The 23443-nt window shown below is 46.1% G+C and overlaps 1 protein-coding gene across 1 annotated transcript in view; it reads left to right on the forward strand.

The window, feature by feature from the left end:
- NOX3 (NADPH oxidase 3) overlaps positions 1-23443 on the forward strand; it is a 71431-nt gene that overhangs the window by 17064 nt on the left and 30924 nt on the right. Inside the window, exons 6-10 of the mRNA XM_075553878.1 lie at positions 2520-2701; positions 6192-6321; positions 9173-9265; positions 12060-12313; positions 14832-14994. Of these exons, the coding sequence (XP_075409993.1) occupies positions 2520-2701; positions 6192-6321; positions 9173-9265; positions 12060-12313; positions 14832-14994 (822 nt within the window). The remainder of the gene's footprint in view (positions 1-2519; positions 2702-6191; positions 6322-9172; positions 9266-12059; positions 12314-14831; positions 14995-23443) is intronic.

The raw sequence follows: 23443 nt of genomic DNA on the forward strand, positions 1-23443 counted from the left end.
AGACAGCTGCACCCTGGTCTGACCATCACAAAGCAAGAGACACGAGAACTAGAAAGGTGAGGTTCACCGAGCCATTTATCCCTGGGCCCTTCAATTAACCCCACACGTGTTTACCATCCAGGTTGGCACAATAAACCTTAACTACCTCAGTTTTCAGTATCATATGTTGGATTCAGTAGAGCTACCTCTCCTTGTTTGCCAACCATGAGAAACAGATTTGAGAGCTATCATTTAAAATGACAAGGGCTCGGGACACACGAACCTTTGGTGGAACCTCAATTTAGCTGCAGCATTTTCTCAGGACCTTACTCGGTTACCTCTGTTTTCTACTAAGACAGTAGAAGTCCATTGCTATCCATACCCAACAATCAATCTCAATGTTTTTAAGAGACGATATAGAAAATTAACTTTTTAAAAAACCCTCAAACACTGCCATTGAACTGATACCAACTCATAGCAACCCCAGAGGACAGGGTAGAACTGCCCCTGTGCGTTTCTGAGACTGTAACTCTTTGGGAGTAGAAAGCCACGTGTTACTTCCAAGGACCAACTGGTGATTTCAAACTGCTGAGCTTGTGGTTAGCAGCCCAAACTGTACCCCATTAGGCCACACGCAAGGTCAGCAGTTTGAATCCACCTCCGTTGGAGAAACGCCAAGCTTTTGACTTCCATAAAGCATTATAGGTGAAGCCTCCCTCTCCATACAGTAATTTAACAAGATGATTAAGCTAGTCCCCACATAGTTATTTCAGATTTTAGAAGCAATAGACAGACTATGAAAAGCACTAATTAAATTGAAGAAACCCTCTACTTTGGGATATTAAGAGAAAGATGAGTATCAGTAACACAAAGTCGCCATTATGGTCTATTTCTAGAGAGATACAGTGGGCAGACTTGAGAGGATTCATCGCAACTCAAACCAGCCTCTAAATGTCTTGCCAGAAAAGGGAAGTGGGGATTTGCTTTAACAAGCAAAGAAGAATGATTTGAAATTAGCACATCATATGATGTAACTAGATTTTTTTTTTAAGTCTGACTATGCTTGGCAAAATAAAAATCTCTTAAATGTTTTAGACCAACCCTTTCCATCTTTGGTCTATTATTTGCTCTATGACAGAAAATAAATAAATAATGGAGAAGTCTCTGTCCAAATTACCTGGAGATCTCACAGCAGACAAAATTAACGAGGTTTACCTGACAAAAGATGCAGTGTGAGTTTATGGAGCTCATGGTCGTCCCAATGATAGCACAATGATAGCACAATGTGTGAATACTAATGACTTGGGAAGGATAAGGAGGGCTCACAATAAAAAGCAAGATGTTTTGTGGCTCATTTCCTGAAAAGCTCTTGAGTATCCCTTGGCACAGGCCAGAATAGTTGCTGGGGGGCACCGTCCATCAGAGAAGAGTAGTTATACCCTGATCTGTCACCTAGGAGTCACACAGGTTCATGCCAGGTCTTTCAAGGGGGCGATGAGCAAGAAATGCAAGCCCTGGTCCTTCCGGTTAAAAAGCAAGAGCAAGGATTGTCAGTCTGCCAGAAGAAACTAGACTGTAGCTGCTGAGCTAGGAATTCCCCAGGAAATGTTTCCAAACAAAGAAAAGCGTTTATTTAGATTAAGACTTAATTGTGTTGATCCAGTGTTTTATGGTAAATATTGAAATCTTAACAGTCAGATTTATATAAGGGGAGCAATGACTCCAGTGAGGTACACATGTCTTAGAATAATCAACCATTGGAGGTCAAAAGAGTAGCATTTGTCCAAGAACAAAGTCCAGAAAGGAAGGGAAGAAGGAAGAACAGAAACAGGAAATACTAGAGGAAGTAGGATCCGTGGTGTTGCAGTCCATGAGAGGAAACAATGTGTATCATCTCGAATTGGTGAATGGAAAACAGACCCTTGATCTGCTCTATAGACTTTCACTCAATCCACAAGCAGATGTTGGTTTGTCATATCAATTAAAAGGGGGAGGGGAACCAATTCAGATTTATTGTACAGTTTTTATCTTCTAAGGCTTTCCATGAGTGAAAAGGGCCATTAAGGAAACGGACTTTTGTAAAATGTTAGCACGGTTCATATCTAGTCCTGGGCAGCACTCACAGCTACGTGCTCCATGACTAACCAAAAGGTTGGCGGGTCAAAACCACTCAGGGACACTTCAAAATAAAGGCCTGCAGCCGTTTGCATTCAAGAGGTCGCATCCTTGAACACCCAGTGGAGTGCCGTGCCACTCTGTGCATACAGGTCACCATGCGCTAGCGCCAACTTCACAACTGGTGTCTTCATTGTTGTTGTTGTTGTTGTTTGGCTATGGTAGTTTCATGCCAGGCAGGAGACAGAAAACAAGAATGGAGGAAAGATGCTCACTTTTGGGGGTGCACTCAAACCCTTGTTAGGCTGACAGACTTCTGATGAAAACATCGTAAATCACTCGGTGGCTGCAATTTCCAGTTCTGATCTTAAAATGCAAACATGGACCTAAAATAATAGTGGCATGGTGTTTTGTTTTGTTCCTAGAGCCCTTCTGCAGAGTTGCTAACTACAATAGCAGGTCTAACTGGCCTGGTGCTCTCTCTGGCTTTAATCTTGATCATGACCTCTTCAACTGAGTTCATCAGACAGGTCTCCTACGAGTTGTTCTGGTACACACACCATGTTTTCATCATCTTCTTCACCAGCCTGGCCATCCACGGGGCTGGGTAAGTCTATAATATGCTGTGTATAAGGTTTCTATCTCTATAACCTCAAAATCATCTTTTTAAAGATCTTTTTATGGAGTCGCAAGGCATGCAGTGACTGAAGGATACTTAGAATGGGTGAAAAACAATTTCCCTAGGACAAACAATTTTTATAGTAACACTGAAAGTCAGCTATACAGGTGATGAAGCATTATGTTTATTTTTCCCGAGCTGATACTGTGGGTGAGTCGTGACATGTTTGTCACATTCAGGAATTCTAGTGAAAGCTGATGACAACCTGTCGCTGCAATCCAATGTATGTGGGACTCGTCCAGCCATCTATTACTGACACCCAGGTTTCACTGGCGCTTTCTCAGAACCATGAGCTAGGAAAACCAGTGGGAGGTGGGCAGTCTAGCCTGAGGTCTAGATCACCTAGACATCAAATGTTCATGGGTGAGATCTTCTTAATCTGTGCGTCTCAGTTTCCCCAGTTGGGAGGCTTGCAACAGATGGCCTGTAGGAATTATCTGGATTTGCCCAGCCAGTCAGTCTCTGAAATGGTGTTTCAGCATTCAATGCCATTGTTCCATTCATCAGGAGGCTAGAATGACACCTGAGGTTTATCATTGAGTTTGCCATTGAGGCCACTCCTACCCATGGTGCCCTGTGTGTGACAAACCTGTGCTCCATGGTGTTTCAATGGCTGATTCTTTCAAAAGTCAGTCACCAGCCCTTAAACGTACCCAAACCTTCAACTTTTCAGTTAGCAGCTTAGAATTCTTACCATATGTCCCACCAGGAGATGCCACCGAAAGCAAGACCCCCTCAAAGATAATATTCTTGACTATTTAAATTGCATCAGAATGGCCCTGGCTCAACGAACAAGGTACTGTCTGTGAACCGATCTGCCTGGTGTTCATCGTTTCGTAAACTGGAACCTGTCCTTTCCACGTGACAAGTTTCAAAGCACAATCGTATGTGGGATCCATTTGACCCCAAGCACAGTTCTGTAGACTAGAGAAAAGCTCTGATTCCCACTTCATAAGGAGGAACCAGCTGTTCAGAGAGTTACATGAGTCACTCAAGGCCCCACAGTGAAGCAACAGCAGAGGCAGACCAAAGAGGCTGGTCTTAAGACAACCAGACCCATAATCGAAACAATCCCTCGAAGAACAGACCTTCAACTGTGCTGAATTAAATATTCCTCAACACCTGCAAGAAGAAGGCAGGAGAAATGTCAGATGTCATGCTTGGCTTGCCGGCAGTTCTTCGCCATAGCAGAGTCTCTACTGCCTACGCGATTTCCCCACCGTCCCACCCCAGCTGCAGCTGCAGGGAGGTGCAGAAGGAGGGCTCTGCATATGATGTGGCAAAGGAGGAAACCCTGGAAATAGAGGGCGTGACCAGGTAGCTGCATGCAACATGGACACGGGGGAGGGGTCCCATGCAAGACCCTATCGACACTCCAGGATTGACAGGTCGGCAAGCCAACTGCTTTCTCCAGTCTACTCCCCTGCCTCCCATGGTCCTTCCATCACAGCCCTCTCCTTCCTGGAGGAGGCTAGTCTTCTGCAGCCACTGCCTGCTCCTGAGTAGGAACTGCTCCAGCACCCATCAACTTACCGGACACACAGGCATTGCAGAGGGAAGCTTTGCCCTGTGAGTTCATTTACCCTGCCAGCTTGCCCAGTGCCATGCCAGTCTTCCATCACCTGGTTGGTAACAAGTCTAGAAGCCTTCTTCATGAACTGTCTCCTTTAGCACCTTGTCTCAAAACTCTTACCTCAGAGAAGCCCGAGAGCATCTCAGCATATTATATTTCATTGGAGAGTGTGTTTTTATTATTTTGGTTTTGTTTTTAAGCCAAATAACAGTTTATAAGATGAGAATGGTTACTCATTCCAGTCTAGTCTAGTCTAGTTGAAAGGCTTGCATGGGAGTAAGGGTCTCCTTTAATCGTCTCAACTTGAAGTAGTCTACAGTTTATAGTATCAGTGATTTCCAAATCCTTTACAAAATGACAAGTGAAAAGTAGGATTCTTGGGATGTGTTAAAGCCCACGAATCTTCCTATTATGGGATGGAGCAGATGAAGACATACCGAGCTCTCTTAAATTAAAACAAAGACACTGCATGTGTGGAGAACTAGAGGCTGCTGATAGATGAGATAGGGAAAGTGGCCTGGGAAGGAAGGGGTTAAAACTTAAAGATTCATTTCCTCTTGGTTCCTATTTATTATTCACCCTTCCTTTGTCAGAGCATCGCTTGCTCATTGGAGATTTACAGATAGCTTGGCTCATCTAACTCAGAAGGGTGTTATCAAATTTGGGTGACTTCCATAACCCAGACTGGGAAAAGCCCCAAGATGTCAATCCTCCCGATTGTTTCCAAGGGCATGGCTGCTCTCTCCTCACAAGCTCTGCAATGCCCATGGGGGACATGTCACCCTCAGGATATTTGGGAGAGGAGTCCAGGAGATGCTAAACTTTCCCAAACCATGAGTACTATCTTTCTCAAAATCAATTCAGGTGTTTCAATTACACCCAGGAATTGAGCAACATCAAAATTATACAATCTCAAAACCACGCAAAACTCACTGCCCTGGAGTTGATTCCGACTCGTAGTGAACATATAGGACAAACTAGAATTGCCCCTGTGGGTTTCCAAGACTGTAATACTTTACGGGAATAGAAAGCCCCATCTTCCCCACCCCCTTAGAGTGACTGGTGGTTTTTATCACCTAAGAAGTAGCCCGCTACACCACCACCAGGGCCCCTTTACACAATCTCAGCAGACGCAAACCCATGCATCACACTTCGTGACTAATAGATCAACCAAGGCCATCTTCCAAAGCATCTTGGCAGAGGTCAGTAGGCACTGTAGTTGTGGCAAAAAAATAATTTGCAAGATTACAGAACTTTTAACCTAGTGCTCCGTCCATGAAGTGTGGCTTCCATTTTCTCTGTTCAATCTACCAATACAGTCTTGAAGACACACTTCATTTTGATCTTCTGTGACCTTGGCCAAGCATAAAGTCTGCTGAGGGTCCACTGTTGCCCAGCGGGGGGCAGAAATGTCATTGTTCATATCGCTTTTTCTAAAAACCTCTAAGGCCTCAGGGGGTGGGGGGGTGGGGGAAGAAGGGGAAAAGTTAAATAAATCAGCAAAAGAATTCAAATACTACAAAGTTAGCCAATTAGCCCAAATCAGCAATCAGGATTAGATGTCACCTAATTAAATTCTACAGTCTACAAAAGAATGTGTTCAAACAATTTCCCTTCATTATGAATTCTCTAATAGAGACACTTGCCATTGAGCAGAGGATACCACAGAGGCCACTTCTTTTCTACCATCTTCAAAGGTACCCGGAGCTGCTCAAATGCCTCCTTTTAAAAGATACCTAGGGAAATGAACGACAGCCCCATCCCAAGACTAAGTGTTGCTCCCGAGCCTACTGCACAGAATTTTATATGTTTGTTTATCTTTCTTCCGCCCCTTTTGTCGCCAAGCCGGATTGTTCGAGGTCAAACTCCTGAGAGTCTGTCACAGCACAATGCCACCTTCTGTAGAGACCACTATGCTGAATGGCAGGTAACTGCCCAGTGCCCAGTGCCTCAGTTTTCTGGCAAGGAACCCTCGGTAAGAATGAACCCAGGAGCTTTTAAGAACCACTGTCTCCAACGTGAAAATAACTAAAGCTTTTACTTGCTTGGGGGGTGGGGGTGGGTGGAGCAGCCCCTGTCACCACCAGACAGAGCCTACTCTTTATGAAGTGTGCTAATGGAGGAAACGAGTTATGGATCGTTGGGAAAGAGGCCGGCTATCAAAAATACTCCGCTCAGGACCGACATGGGTTCTTAGACTTGCATTTAAATGTGGATGTCGGATAGGGCGGATGTGACACTACAAGAGCGGTCCCTTGGAAGAGTAGGAAGGCTGTTGAGCCCACTGCCTTCTGCTGTCCCCATCTCAGCTCCCCGCCCCTCCGCGTACCTGCCTTCTGCATCCTGAGAACCAGAACCATCTCTTCTGCTGAAAGTGAAGCAACTGCTATGCTAGTTCTCTAGGGCTGCTGGCACAGAAAGACCACGAGGTGGCTTTGAAGAACTGATGTGTTTTTATTGATGTTAGTTTTTCTTCTCATCGTTCAGGAGGCTGGAGTCTGAATCCAAGGTGTTAGTTCTACGGAAATCTCTCTCTCTGCCATCCCTGGGGAAAGCGCCTTAACCCTTTTCTGATTCTTCAGCTCAGTGATCTTCCAGTGGCAGGGCATCTCTCTTCCCCCATCTCACCTAGCAGGCTTGGCTGCTTACTCAAACTGCTCTCTTGACATCCATCCCAAAAGAGAAGGATTTAAGATGCACCCTACCCTCACTCTGCCTCAGTAACATAACAAATGGGATTAGAAACAAACCAAAAACTCCCTGTCATCTAGTCAATTCAGACTCATGGCGACCCAATAGGACAGGGTAGACTTGCCCTTGTAGTTTCTGAGACTAAATCTGTACAGAAGTAGAAAGCCTCATCTTTCTTCTTCAGTGGCTAGTGAGTTTGAACTCATAACCCACTGTACCACCAGGGCTCCCGGATCTATAACAAATCTAACCCCAAAAACTAAACCCATTGTCCTCCAGTTGATTCCGACTCATAGCGACCGTACAAGAGAGAGTAGAGCTGCCCCGTAGTGTTTCCACGGCTATAAATCTACATGGAAGCCAACTGCCATGGCTTCTTCTCGTGGGTCCAACCTGCTGACGTTTTGGGTGGCAGCCAAGTGCTTAACTGCAGTGCCACCATGGGGCACAATTCCACCATCACCGTCATCAAATGAGAAGTCTGGCCTCTATAGAAAAGCAAACCTTCTCTCCTTCTACAACTTCCGTGATGAAAAATTCCACCCGGGCCCATGTGTAAGTAAAGGCGGGTGTGAAATGTGTTTACCTTCTGTTCTAATTAAACTCCGAAAACGACCATGATGGCATTGTTCGCTAACAAGAGGTTGAATTAATGAGATCAGATGGGATGTCCACCAGGTCTCAAAAGCACCGTGTCTCCTGGGTGTGCTGCCACCACCATGGTTGCTTGCCCGGGGAAAGAGAAATAATAACGCCATGTGGTGGTCCCAGAGATCACGGTGCAGTGCAAACCTGGGGACGGCTGAGGGAGGCGGGAAGGGAAAGAGCTGGAGGCTGCGGCTGAAAACCGGAGAGAAGCAAAATCCCCAAACGGTGTGACGGAAAACGGGCTGGGCCCCAGCATTAAAAGATGGTGGCATTTCCCCATGAACTTGTTACATCTCCCTCGTAAATGTTGGAGGAGGGTTGGAAGCATGAAGTCGTTAGCATAGGAAGAATATAGGTGATTAGCTTTTTTTAAAAACCTCTCGAATATATTAAATTAAGCACTGGGCGAATATTGCAGGGAAGAGTGTTTAAAATGGAGAGCCCTGGGATGGATAGATGTGCCCATTAGACTGTGGTTCTTTTAATGGCCAGTATAGATTGTCTCTATCTTAAACTCAACTATCAGTAGCCACCACCCAGCCTGCATTTTAATGAGGACCATGAATGCCTCTGCAAAATGTTCGGCTACAGCTTCTCCATAAAAAAAATCAATACTCTCCCACACCTCATGAATACAGACCAGGGCCTGTTCCCAGTAGAGGAGGCTGATATTCAGTGCCATTCAAAGGGGGGCACTTCCCCACCTCTCTGTTAACTCCTCCCTGCTACACCTCCTTGCACACACAAACTCATGTTGTCACTCTTGCCCGTTCTTCTTAATGGACCCTGATAGGAAGCTCATGTGGGCCGTGGAGTTAGCGCTTGGCTGGGCGGTACAATATTCTGTGTCACACAGATGCTGAATCAGAAAGACACCCAAGGACACGGAAGAGTTCCACATACTGCAGCCCAGTGCCTCCCAAAACTTTGTTCAGTATGTCCGGGTTGGAGATGCATATTCTCAGAAGGGGTTCAGATCAACTGGGATGAACAGGTTTCAAGCCCTGGGTGTGTGGGTGTGTGTACATGGGTGCACCTGTTTATTTATATAAACTTCCAAGCTGGGTTGCATTGTTGGCCCTGAAGCTGACAAGTTCCATGTTTGATTAATTTCCCAAGCCCTTTGTTTTGCAAGCCTTTAGATTTGACTGAGTTGGGAGGCATTTACGACCCTATCCTATGTAACATAACCATCAATCTGCTTTCTTATTTCTTTGCAAATCCAATTAGTTCTAATTACATAAAGGCATCATTGACCAAGTAAGCATAAAAACGAGTATGGAAGAGCGTACTCTCTTAAATAAGCTTGTAGAACACAAGAAATGGGATGTTACAACGTTTAATGAGAGGAGATCACTTTGTTGTTGACAACTGGCCAGAGCAAAAAGACAGTGAGCATGTAATCCTCACCATATGACAGACAGACTTGGTTAAAATGGAAACTATTCAGATCCCATCTTTCTTTCCCCCTTCCTCCCTCTCTGCAGGCTTGGAAGTGGGTCTTGGGACCGGTGGTCTTGTACATGTGTGAAAGACTCATTCGGTTCTGGCGGTTTCAACAAGAAGTTGTCATTACCAAGGTATCTGCGTCGCTTTATGTCTGAATAAAAGCCTTGGGTATGGATGAAATTTTTTTATTAGCCCAACTTTTTAACTTGCCGATTTTACTGCAGAGCTGTCTGTAATTTAGAGGCTCATCCTCTGTTCTAATAATTGCTTGTATCCCGAGCATCTTTTTAGTGTGACTAATTTTGCTGAAGACTCGGATCAGGGCTCCAGGCAGATCCTCAGAATTCTGATAAAGGATTGTGGTTGACATGCCGGCATTATCTGTATGTCTCCTACTTCAGTTTCCCTCTAGGGGGGCAGGGATGGGAAAGAGAGAGCATGCAAACATTCCCCTGGCCATAGTAACTGGACGTATAATCACTTCCTTCCCCACAAAAAGATGGCTGTTTCCCAAATATAGGAAGTACGTGCACATAGTAGCAAGCACACCTTGGACTGGGACTGCAGAGCCCACAATAGGAAGAGTGGCAACACAGGATAAGAGGGGGTAGGGATCCTGGGGGTTTCCACGTGGAGGGGCAGAGTGAACACCTTGCCATCTGGCCACGCAGCTCTCTGATTCTCACCTACTGCTGGAGAGAGCTCTGAAAGGAGAAACCAAAGGTATCTGTCTGGAAGACACAAGTCCCAACTACTTGCCCTCTGATGCTTTCAAGGTCTCTGAAGAAATTTTCTGCTAACCAGACCTACACCATTCTGCTAAGATGGTTTTGTCAGAAAACTCTCCTTAACTGTTTTCACAGAAAGAAAATGTAAAGAAATGGCTCCAGATTGGGGCTTCAAGCCACTCTTGTGTTGCTGGTTTCAAGTTAAGCGCCAAAGGATGTCAGGCTCGACTGAAAGCTAGCCTCCAACACTTCTCGCAGGCCACCAGAGTTATTGCTAGGGAGGCAATTGAATAGCAGAATCAGAATATATATATATATATCAGAATATATATATATATATCAGGAGGGAGAGAGGAAACTTAGAACCAGTGATTAAAGGGCTGTGAAATTTTCTTAGGCATGGGGAAAATACCGTCACAGTATCCAGGTTCAATTCGATTTTGTTCCCTTAGACCCCTTCCACAAAAGCAGACATGGAGTTGCCTGGAGATCTTTTTCAGAAAATAAGATGGAATCTAGGAAGGAGAATTGATTCCTTCCCTCTGATAAGCACCAAGTTAGAAAGCACTTTTAAAAAGCTGTCAGAGCTTTGGGACAAATCTTTTCTAGATTGAAAACTCAAATTTGTCAGGAGGCTATGGGGCAAGACTTAATGAGTCCTCGCTTACCTTACGTAAAACAAAAGAAACAAAATATTTCAGGGTAAGTTTGAAGACTGTTTTCCACTGAACATGAAGAAGAATAAGCGTTCATTAATAAATAAAAGATGGGGACAATTGAAAACAGTACCGAGCTGTACCTACATTTTAATAACATGGAGATGATGTGATGATGTTTTTAATAACTTAAAATTGGAGTGGGCAACTATGCCAACTTTGGCTCTCTTAGATGTAGGTAGCTGTGCTGTGGGAAGACTAGCCATTGGGGATGTAGCGAGGGTCACTGTGTTAGGCTGGGTTGACTAGCGAAACAAATCCAGTGACATAATAAGAAAGAGCTTTATACAAAACAGTTATTATATATCAAGAAAGCAGCCCAGTTCAAATTCAGGTCCATAAGTCTGATACTAACCCATAAGACCCTCTCTTCAGACTCACACCGCCACTTGCAGTGATGCACAATGCAGGAAGACCACAGGCTGGTAGGTGCAGAGTTGTGTGGGTCCAAGGTCAGTGGAAGCAGAGCAGGGTTCTGGCAGCTCTCAGGGTCAGTAGCAGAGGGGTGAAGGGGAAAGAAAGGAAGGAACCCTTCTCTCTCCTAGGGTCCTCCTATCCCCAAGAAAGCACCATCAGGCTATGACCTGGTGGACAGGTCTGACTCTACCCCTAGCCAGGAGTGTCTGGTTGACATAAAATTTCTAACTACCACATACTATGCTGCCCACATTGCAGACAGCACTTGGAAGGAGGACTCCATTCTTGCTAGACTGGAAAACAAGACATCCCAAAGATGGCAGATGTCATTCGAAGCTAGTAACAAATGTGTCTGTAAACTGTTGTTGATGTGAGATGCTGTCGAGCTAGCGCAGACTTGTAATGACCCTCGATATAACAGAAGGAACCCTGCCCAGTCCTGCCGCATCTTCACAGTCTGTTACGTATGATCCCGTTGACTGTTAATTAGAGCTCTAAAAAGGAAGAAGAGAGAAAGACAGAAAATGGATTTAACTCTTGCGCTCCTTCCTGTGTTTTCTTTTGCCTCGATCATTGTGTTCTAGCCTCCCCTTCATGAGGCCTGGCCTCTCTTTACGCACGTTAATACCTATATACCTGCTAGTGAGTGACTTACCTTCCCTCCCCGCCCCCTCTTTAAAGCTCAAACTCCCTGCCATCGACTCCGTTTTGACTCACAGCGACCCAATCGGACAGGGTACAACTTCCCCTGGGGTTTTCTAAGACTGCACCTCCTTTGGGGAATAGAAAGTCTCCTCTTTCACCCATGGAGCGACTGGTGGGTCCCACGTGTGGCCTCCTCCACCGCCTCCTTCTCCCTCCCGTGGTAGCCTTCAAACGTGTTTCCCCATGTAAATCTGGCTTCACGTTTTCCAACAGAGGGCTCACAGTGTGATGCACTACTTTCACAAAGCGTAGAATGAAGCCTTTGGAAGCTGGTTTCAAGCTTTGCGTGGGATGAAGGCCATTTGGCACTATCCTGACTTAACCTGAAGAAACACCTCGTGTATTTTGCTCTAATCTAGGTGGTAAGCCATCCCTCTGGAGTCCTGGAGCTTCGCATGAAAAAGCAGAATTTCAAAATGGCACCAGGACAGTACATCTTCTTGCAGTGCCCGTCCATATCTGCCCTCGAATGGCACCCCTTCACGCTCACTTCCGCCCCTGAGGAGGACTTCTTCAGTGTGCACGTGCGGGTAGCAGGAGACTGGACCAGGGCTTTATTTGAGGTGTATGGAGCAGACGGACAGGCCCGTAAGGAGCCCTGGGGCCTGCCAAGGTAGGAGCACCTTATGTTAGGATATAAATTCTATTGCTGTGAGCAGCCATATCATAGCCGCCCACCTCCTGGTTCCTTGCCATCCCACAATCAGTTGTAGATGGACTCATTGTGGTCGCCAGGCATTCCTTGGCTGATTTTTGGAAGTAGGCTGCCAGGCCTTTCTCCCTAGTGCATCTGAATCTGGAAGCCCCACTAACACCTGTCCAGCATTCTAGCCACATGCAAGGCCCCACGCACAACTGGGTGAGTGCATTGACCTAGAATAGAACCTGGGCCTCTCAGAAGGACACTGTGAATTCTACGCTCACCGAAGTGGGATATTTTGGCACATCAGTGACATGGAAAGAAGCCACTGTATAAAAAGGGAAGAGGTTGGTCTAAATTATTTTCTTTCTACTGTCACTTCCAACAGGCATGCTCAAGTCAAAGTACCCACCAGTTTTTTATTGTGCATTTCTGTGGATGACAAGCCCCAAGTTTGCTTGAGATTTAATTGATAGCTTTTTAAATGTGTCAAGTAAATACCAAAATACTGCTAATTATAAAAGCAATTAGCAATGAGACATTTTAATCCATGGACAATTTAATTTTTCCCCTTCTCAATTCCCTTTAACTGATTATTTATAAAATAATCAAAGTGAGCTGAGGAACTAGCCGGTCCCAGTTAATGACCTTTTATTTTTATTCTTCCATTTCCATACATCAATATGTAATACAGTCTTAGTAATGAAGATTCACTCGAAGAGGGTTCATTTGAATTATTAGGCAGTCTGGCATATAGAATATTTTTAAACAAACCCAATTGAACTTTCATGAACACATAGTAAACCCAACTGGCCTAACCTCGCCTGCCTTCCACAGACACCCCTTGGGGAATGGTTGTGAATCACTTAGAAACCCTTTAATTAGCATATCTTTGTTCATATGTAAATGTGTGCTTTTGGACTAGCTGAGGTTATTGAATACATTCTGCTGACTGAAATATTTTAAACACTCCCTTCATAATTTATTTTTTAATGTTTTTGAACAAAAACTGCATGCCAGAGACTGCACGAGATTGTGAGACAGTAATGAACAGAAGTAGACATGACTGTCCTATAGTTTACTGATAAGGACAGATAGAAATAAACTCATATACAAATAAAAGACTCCTAAAATTGCATCTATGATAAAGACCATGGAGGTACAAGATGCTACACTTCATGTCCGAAAGTGATTTGACCTAACTTAAGGTGTCCAGAAAGATGTCCCCGGAAAAAAAAGAGTGATTGGAAGAGATCTAACGGAAGGGTAACTGTCGACCAAGTAAGGAGAAGGAGTCCCAGTATCCCAGCACATGCCATTGGAAGGGTCAGCATGTGCAAAGGGTCTGTGGCCAACGGGAGTGGGTGCCATGCTGCATGAAATGAAAGGAAAGCCAATGCTGGGAGTCTGGTGATGAGACGTGGACAAGAACCCAGCTGTCCATCCATGCATAAGCCCCGTAAGGAAAATCTCACTTCTTCCACAAAGACGTTGTATCCCTAGAAAGAAAACTATGCCAAACAAAGGCAAAACCCTCACCTAATTATCACAGATTTTGTGTTGGCCTAATTTAAATTAATGAGTCTTAGAAATTCCATATGCCTGACAAATTATTTCAAAATTATATGTACTCCAGATGAATGGTTTCCATTAGACTAAGATTATGTAAATACACTAAGGAGAAGCCCTCGTGGCGTAGTGGGCTGAGCTGCTAACCACAAGGTCAGTGAATCAAACCTGCCAGCTACTTACCAGAAGAAAGATGAGGCTGTCTACTCCCATAAATATGTAAAGTTTCAGAAATCCAAAAGGCAGGTCTACTCCATCCTATAAGGTCACTCTGAGTCAGAAGCAACTTATTAGCAGTGAATAGTTTAAGGAGTGGGTCTGAACAAATGAATGCAGTGGAGAAGGAGGTTAGAAAAGGGATAGATAATCCTTCTGAACCACTTTGACGCTTCCGCTTGTCCCTCTGCTGGACACTAGAAGAACAGTCTTCATGACGCGCGAGGAAACCCCGGGTGGTGTAAATGATTCGCTCACTGGATTGCTCACCAAGAGCTTCTAGGTGTGAGTCTACCCAGAAGTACCTCCGGGGGAAAAGTCCGGTGATCTACTTCGAGAAAATCAGCCAGTGACAACTCAACAGAACACAATTCTCCTTTGACTTCCACGGGTTGTCATGGGTTGAGATCCACTCAGCAGGAACTGGTTGGATAGACATGACGCTTGGAGACAAAACTCGTGTCTAAGAGCTATGAGAAACACATGTCACATGATGGAGGCATGAACTGTAGCAGAGAGGTTAGGGTTTTCCCTTTCTGTGAATGAGGCTTGCCCTCAGGCTAAGCTCAGGCTCTCCAAAAAGAACATTTTTGAGACAGTCAACTCCTTCACACACCTTGGTAGCACAGGTAGTACGCAAAGCATGGCCTGAGGTGGGTCTCGTTCTCAACGTTGTTCTCAACCAGGCTCAACATTGTGATTTTAGGCTGGCAGTGGACGGGCCATTCGGAGCTTCCCTCACAGATGTGTTCCACTACCACGTGAGCGTGTGCGTGGCTGCAGGAATAGGGGTCACGCCCTTCGCTGCTCTTCTGAAATCTATGTGGTACCGGTGTTGTGAGCCACCAACCAAGCTGAAGCTGAGCAAGGTATGGAAGAATCATCAGTTCATCCTCGGGGGGGGGGGGGGGGGGGAATGGGTGAAAAGGTTCAATGTCCTTCTAGCTGTCATTTGCCGATTCTTGGGGAGGATTTTAATTAACTAGGAGGGATAAACTCAAGGATCCTTAACTATACTTATGTTCTTAAAAATCTCTGTTCAGTATTGCATTTATGAGAAGGGTTATGTCTAATCTTGTTAAAGATGACAAGACATAAATTTTATTGCTTCGTTGCCATTATAGGACATATAACTGCTCATCTCAGTAAAATAGGGACAGGCAGTCCCTGGCTGTGTGACTGGGCTGCAGTCAGGGCTGTTAGTGGGCAGCACCCGTCTGGTTCTCACTACCTGAAGGAAAAGGCTACAACGGCACCACTCCGTTTCGTCCTCTCACGTCTTAACAAGAAACCAAAATGTCCCAATTTCTATCTACTGGTCAACTTGTGTTGGTTGGCCTCACCCCCAAGTTCTGAGTCTCCCTTCGATGGTTTCTTCAGTCTTTTCTGACTCAATGGCTCAATAATATCCTTCCTTTCCCTGCCGCTATCCTATCTAGAAAGCCCTGGTGTCATAATGGTTTTGCATTGGGCTGCAATCTGAAAGGTGGGCGGTTCGAAACCACCAGGTGCTTCTTGGCAGAAAGATGGACCTTTCTACTCTTGCAAAGAGTTGCAGTCTGAGAAACCCACAGGGCCAGTTCCCCCCTATCCTATTGGGTCCTATGAGTCCACATCGACTCAATTCCTGTGAGTTTGGGTTTTGTTTGCTTGTTTGGTCCTATCTAGAAATTCCATCCCAACCCTGTGAGACTTTTGCAGGGAGCAGCCGAAAACATTAACGGTGACACCTCTGAAGGGTTAACTGAGGGGACTCGGGGAGGCAGGGAGCTGGCTCTGTCTCTTCCCTCCATTGATACTTTGGTGGCATTTCCTCTTCTGTCAAAGGAAGATGCTTGATTACACTAGCAGGGCCAGTGGATGTCCTTGGGAACACGGACCATAGGGTCTAACCCATTAAAGAGGACACGGAAGTCAAGTGGGCTTAAGAGATGGTCCCAGTTGACCAAACAGTCTTAGGTGAGAAAATCCCCACTCCCTGAGTTCTGCAGAAAGAACCTCACTTAGCTTTGCTCCACCAGCCACTTTCAAGTTCACTGGGTCAGGGAACCTTTCTCCACATGATGTGACTGGGGGAAGAGTGTTCTAGGAAACAGCCAGGGAAATGCTAGGCTGCATGACGTCTAAGTCAGGCCTTTACCAAGAGAATGATCCATCAGTGCATGAGTTTCTGAGCGGCCAGTCCTTCACATGCCTTTCTTCATCTGATTTAAATCATCTACGAAACAACCAGGAGCCCTGATGGTGCAGTGGGCTAATCATTGGGCTAACTGCCTGGTTGGCGGTTCGAACCTACCAGCTGCTCCATGGGGAAAAGATGAGGCTCTCTACTCCCCTAAAGACTTATGAGAGGGTACCCCAAAAAAATGGTTATTTTTTTTCCAAAGCTATGTATTTAAGTGTTTTACAAAACAATCTTATCACTTTCAAAGTACTCTCAGTTACACTTAATACATTTGTCAAATCTGTGATTCCCTTCTTGGAAACATTTTTCAAAGTCATCTGTTTGGATGGCTGACAGCACCTCCCTCATGTTTTTCTTCACCTCTTCTATGTCATCAAATCGCTGTCCTTTCATGTTCCCTCTGCATTCATGGAAACAAAAAGAAGTCACACGGAGCCAGGTCAGGTGAGTTAGGTGCATGGGGCAAGAGTGGCATGCTGGTTTTTGCCAGACTGGCACACTCAGAGGGCTGCATGAGCAGGTGATGACCGTGGTAGCAAAACCAGTCCCCTTTCAGACACAAATCAGGCCCTTTTTTTTTGGCACGCACTGTTACACGATCTTTTCAGAACCTGTAAATGGAAAGTGTGATTAACAGTCTGACCTTCTGGAACGAACTCCAAATGTACTATGGGTCAACATTTTCATCCGTTTGGGAAGCTGACAGACGTCCAGAAAGATGTTTGTCATCAACTGACATTTCACCTTTTTTGAAATGAGAAAACCACTCATACACTTGAGTTTTCCCCTTAGCTCTGCCCTTGTAAGCTGTGTTCAACATCACAACAATTTCTGGGGCATTTTTCCCAAGCAGGAAAGAAAATTTCACAGCCACACACTGCTCTTTTAAATTGGCCATCACAAAAAATGAAGTTCGAGTGAAACCGCTTTTGCACAAAATTCATTGTGACCAGAGAGAACCTTCCCAGGCAACGCCACTGGGTGCACTAAGTCAGAGCAAGTTGCTTAATGCTCGCCTAGAGGGAAAATGAATTCTATGAAAGCTCCATTCCACCTAGCTCAATTCCAGTTTTGGGGGGTTACCCTTCATAGTCTCTGAAACCCTAGTAAGCAATTCTACTCTTGAAGATTGCTATGAGTCTGAATTTATGTAAATTGATGTGGGGGAGAGGGGTTTATTTCCTAGACAACAACCAGGTGCCATTGTGGTACAGTGGTTAAGGTACTTGGCTATTAACCCAAATGTCGATGTTTTAAACCTTCAAGCTGCTCCACCAGGAAAGTTATGGCAGTTGGCTTCCCAAAAGATTCCAACCTTGGAAACTCCATGAGGCAGTTCTAAACCATCCAATGGAATCACTATGTCAAAATTGACTAGAGGTAGTTGGGACAGGCTTGGGGAAGGGATATGCAACTTTTTTAGGTGGGTAACTAACGATCTATTCTCCTGATAAGAAACCTGAGACTTGAATAGACGGACATGCATTTTCTGAAAACACATGGGCCATAAAAGGCAAAATCAGGATTCAAACTCAGAGCCATTTGGTATGGGCACATGACTTGACACATGCTAGCCATGACTCCCACCACCCACCCGCAACCCTGGTGCAACACCTTGGGGACATGGTAGGGTCCCTGGCCCAGGGATCCCTAGTCAAGTATGGCCCTAGTGTCTCTACCCACACCTCAGCCTGGGGTTCCTCCTCTGCACAATGGAGAAATAAGAGCTCATATCCAAGCAAGATGAATACATAATATGTAGCTATTATTCTGTACATTATACAAAATGGTAACAGAAATCTATGGTAATGCTATCATCTGCGAAACGGGAGCAATAGCCTGCTGCTGCTATTCCTGAAGCCCTGGGAGATGCACACGGTCAATGTGCTTGGCTGGTCACTGTGAGGTTGGAGGTTCAAGCCCACTCAGAGACTTCTCGGAAGAAAGATGGGATAACTAATTCCAAAAGGTCAGACGTTGAATACCCTGTAGAGCGCAGTGCTCCGCTGACCCACGGAGAGTCGCCCTCAGGTGGAATCGACTTAAAAGTAACTGGTTTCTTGTTGCATTGAGTTGCTGCTTGACCCCAAGTGCCTTTGAGCCAAATCTGACTCTGTGTGACCCCATGGGACACAGGGGGACTGGCCCAGAGAGCTCTCAGGGCTGTGACTCTGCATGGAAGCAGACCACAGCGGCCTTCTCCTGGGGAGCAGCTTGGGGTTTCCCACAGCCAACTTCTCAGTTAGCAGTGGAGTGCTCAACCACCGAGTCACCAGGGCAGCCACTAATAAAATAATGACCTCGACTGATTAGGTAATGACTAATTAGCAGGCAGGGTGGTAGGCATTTTATATACTACTGCCATGCTTATTACTAGTACTATTATTTATTGTTCTATTATTATTCAAAGTACCATGTACCACCAAACAAACCCACAAATCTGTCTTAGAGAAAAATACAGCCAGAGTGCTCCTGAGAGGCAAGATGGCAAGACTTTGCGTGATGTCCTTAGGACATGCTGTGAGGAGAGGCCAGTCCGGGAGAAGGACATGGTGCATGGTAATGTAGAGGGGCAGCGTAAAAGAGGGAGGATCTCGGATTGACACGGTGGCTGCACCAACGAGCGCAAGCGTAGGAACAATTGTGAGGATGGGACAGGACCGTGCAGGGTTTCCCTCTGTTGAGCATAGGATCACTGTGGGTTGGGGCCTTCTCAAGGATACCTAGCCAAAAAAAGTATTGTTGTTATTATTATGATGATAAACTATTTTAATTCCCATTTTACAGAGGAGAAAACCAAAGCTAGATCACACAACAAATACACAGAACTGATAAAGGATGATCCCCACTGCCATTAATTTGATTCATACTATAGTACCCTAGGTAGGGTTTGCAAGGCTGTACAGGAGCAGACAGCCTCATCTGACTCCCACAGAGAGACTGGAAGGTTTGAACTTATGACCTCCCAGTTAGCAATCCAGGGCTTATCCTAGAGTACCGAACAGCCCCTTAATAAGGAATGATACCAACCCTAACCAAGCCCACTGCCACTGAGTTGATTCCAAGCCCTGGCGAGCCTGTGGGACAGAGGAGAGCGGCTCAATCAGCGTTCACCATCAGGCAGCCTGGGGGGGTGGGGGAGGTCTGGGTTTCTGACTTTGCAGGCAGCAGTCTGGCACTTAAGCTACAGTGGTCCCCAGGGCTCCTGACTGTATATACAGAGGGACAATTCTTAGAAAAATGACAGAAACACAATAGAAAAGCTGCCTTCTTTGTCACCATTCCACCATCCCTAGGGGAGCCCCTTCCCTGGGGGAGCCTCGTGTGTATGTGTGGAAATTCCGGGCTGTTTCCATAGTGGGGTTCAGCAGTCAGGTGGTGATCTCAGCTCCAAATAACAGAGACCACAGAATCGGAAAGTAAAGATACACAACATCAACACACACACAATATGGCTTCAAATGGACACAAGTAGAGGGTGTTACATAAGCCGTATTTGGCTGAAATGAATGTAAAAGGGGGGGAGGGGCTTATGGGAGAAGGAAGCTGAGAATCCTCCCCTCATTAGGAGGGTCCTCTCATAGGACAATGGAAGCCAGCAGCATTGGGGTGTCGACAGAGTGTGGGTTCCACTGAGTCAGGCTGGCAGCGCAGTGTCCCTGATTTCCACTTCAAAGCTCTTCCCTGAGGGAAGTGAGAGTGGTGTGATTTTCAAAGTCAAGGCTGAACAAGCCTCTTCCTCTCCAACCCCTTCCTGGTCTGCAGGCAGGGGAAAAACAGCAGGAGTCTCTCTGTTCTGAAGCAACTTGGTGTTTGTTGCAATTCAGCTTTCCTTACCCTCAGGGAACTTACTTTCCTGCGAGGGTTGGGGAGGGGGGTGCCCACTAAGACATCAATACTACTCCTAACGCTCAGCATCTGTGTAATTCTTCAAGGGCAGCACAGCGACAGCGGCTCCTTAATTAGAGATTCAGGCTGTAGTTTTCCCCGTTCTCTTCTGTAACTAAGGAGGAAAAAGAACAAACCAGCCTAGGAGGTCAGAGGTGGGGTTTTAAGCGGAAAGGCTTAACTGCAAGCAGGTGGGAGTGTCTCAGCTGCGTATCACAACGCAGGTGGCCGTGGAGGCAGAATTCTTTCCTTCCCCTACCCGCCTCTTTGGTCGCCAGTCTACCACAGAATATCAGCGATGCTGTCACCACCGCAAACCATAGTTTCTTTCCCCTCCTCTACCACCTTCTCTGCCGAAGGCCAAAAAAGGACGGCTGCATTTCAATGATGGTGCTAGCAAAGAATCTGCAAAGTGCCCTGGACTGCCAAAAGAACAAATGACCTGGCTCGGATGACTTGCATGCAGACCGCCCAGCCCCGTAGAGGCAAAGATGGCAAGACTTGGTCTCCTGACCTTTGGCCATGTTGTCGGGAGAGCAGTCCCTCCACAAAATGAATTGGCCCAGTGGCTGCAGCAATGGGCTCAAACAGAAGAACAGTGAGGACGGGGTGGTGTTTCCTTCTGTGGCTGCACTTGTGGTTGCTAAGAGTCAAAATCGACCCCGTGTCACACAACGACCACAATCACGCTCTGGAGGGAAACCGAAACCTAAAACCAAACCAAACACACCGCCATCGAATGGATTCAAAGCATCCTGTAGGCCAGAGTAGAGCTGCCTCCATGGGTTTCGGACACTATAAGTCTTTATGGGAGCAGAAAGCCTCACCTCTATCCTGCCAAGCACCTGCTGTGTTTGAACTACTGATCTTGCAGTTTTCCAGCCCAGCGTGTAACGTACCACACCGCCAAGGATCCTTAAAGGGAAGTTCAGGAGAATAACCAATTGGATGCCGGCTCCTTCCTTGGAGTCTGGAATGGCTGCTGCTGTGGTTAGCTGCGGGCGAGTTGGCCCCTGACGCATACACAATGGCATCAGGCCCCTCGAGTTTTCAGTGACGGATTTCTGGAAGTAGATCTCCAGGCCTTTCTTCCTAGTCTGTCTCAGTCTGGAAATTGCACTGAAATGCATTCAGCATCAGGTCAGCACAGAAGCCCCCACCGGCCCAGGGCTGATGGGTGGTGACTGAGTGGGAGGGGGTGGGGGTTGCTGTCCGAGAACGGAAGCTGGCTCTCCATCAGAGACTTCCAGGACTTTCTATTTAAGCTGTTGCTTTACAGTTTCTTTCTTCCATCTGTCTAATGTGTGAGACAGCAGTAAGGGAGTTGAGGAGGGCAGTGCTGGTGCTGAGAAGACCTTCCCAACAAGGCTGAACAGCATAAGTGAAAGGGTGGCCTGCTGTTAAGAAGATGGGAAATGGTTGTCGTATATTAAATATATTAACGGGAGATTTTTAACACGGCAGTGAGCCCGACTCTACTGTGTGGAACGCAGATGGGAGCTCAGTGTCCCTATAGGGCGAGGGAAGGAGGTGTGGGTACTTGAGAAGGCTATGGATGTCAGTGGAGGAAGCAGACAACAGAGGAGAAGAAATGCCCAGAAGCGCTAGAAGTCTTCCAACGCCTGCCTAATGCGTCTGATTAATCCTACATCACACTCAATTTGTGAAAAGAGCTCTTGGAAAAAAACGAGGACCGTTTGCTTGTGCAGGCTGTCAGAATGATGAATGAAATAGGTGTGTTTGAATGGGGAGGGAGGGGGGAGATTGCTGACATAAATATATCGGCGTATGCCTTTTACTTCTCCCTAATCTCACAGCCCTGGAGACAGAACGGTGAGAACTGCCAAGTGGAAGATTTGGTCTGTTTTTAACTGCATAAGTAATCTTCAGACTACAATAAAATAGATGATCGAAAAGCTGAGATAATCCCATTTCTTCATAAATTGCCCTCCTTCATCAGTTCAATAATATACAACCGTGATAATGGGTGTTGATGGTGGGGCCCAGGCAAAAATGGCCTTCGGGGTCTCCACCTAATATAATAAACAGATAATTCAAATAAAAAGACAGCATGGGCCAGTTGGGAACCAGGGAAAGTGGCCAAGGAAGACAAAAATCCATACTCAACTAAAAGCGATTAATAAAACAAAAGAAAGTCTGCTCTCCTCTAATGAATGAAAAATGCATTTAATTTAATCTGTTTAGCTTGAGAAATTATTTACTTTCCTTTTCCCTCACCCTGGCGCTGCGGCCTCTCCTGGAATTGATCTTCGTCTGCTCCAGCCACCGTGAGGGCTGTAATAATTGAGCTGACTCACAGAAGGCCATGTCTGCTGCTCAGAAGACACTTGTGCTTCCTAAAAACGGCCACCCAAACCAGACGCTGTGCCTGCTCCAAACTCACAGCAAACCCTGTGTGTGTGTGCCGGGGGGGGGGGGGGGGGGGGAGTGCTCTCCAGAGGGTTTTCTTGTCTGGGAGCTTGGCCTGGAAGCAGTACAGCTAGCACAGCCAGGAAGCTCCTTAGAAGTGAGGATGGTGAGGCTTCCTCTCATGTACTTCGGACAGGTTAGCAGGAGAGACTAGAACTTGAGGAAAGACTCGATGCTGGACAACGTAGAAGGGCAGCGAGGGAGACGGCGACTTGCGATGAGACGGCATGACACAGTGGCTGCACCAATGGTCTCAACGACAGCAACAATTGTGAAGGACAGTCCGGGACCGGGCAGGGTTTTGTTCTACGGCACCTAGGGTGCCTGTGAGTCAGAACCAACCTGATGGCACCGAACATTACGAACCACACTCTTTATGAAGTAGATCACCAGCTCTTTCTTTCGGAGCTTTCCTGGGCAAACATGAATAACCAGACTTTTCGTCAGTCCCTTGGGGCTCCAAAGCCAGGGTTCCTGTGTGGGTTATACTACACGTGGAGCGCTGGGTGCTGGTGACCAGGTTCCTCTTTAAGAAATATGTCTTCACAATGAAAGTTGAGTTTTCCAGTTTGGTACGGGCGATAGTTAGGCTTCCATCCTCTCAATGACCATGTCTCTATCACGCAGGTGTGGCTGGTAGGAACACACAGCGCCAAGAATACACACATGTCCCTTTGCTGTACAATGTCAGCCTAACATATTCATAACAGATTATTCTGTTGCTGTGAGATGCCATTGAGTCGGTTCTGACCCATAGCGACCCTGGGCACAACAGAATGCATCACTGCCCGGTCCTCCTCACTTGCTTGAGCCCG

This window comes from Tenrec ecaudatus, chromosome 7, assembly GCF_050624435.1.
Source record: "Tenrec ecaudatus isolate mTenEca1 chromosome 7, mTenEca1.hap1, whole genome shotgun sequence".
NCBI lineage: Eukaryota > Metazoa > Chordata > Mammalia > Afrosoricida > Tenrecidae > Tenrec > Tenrec ecaudatus.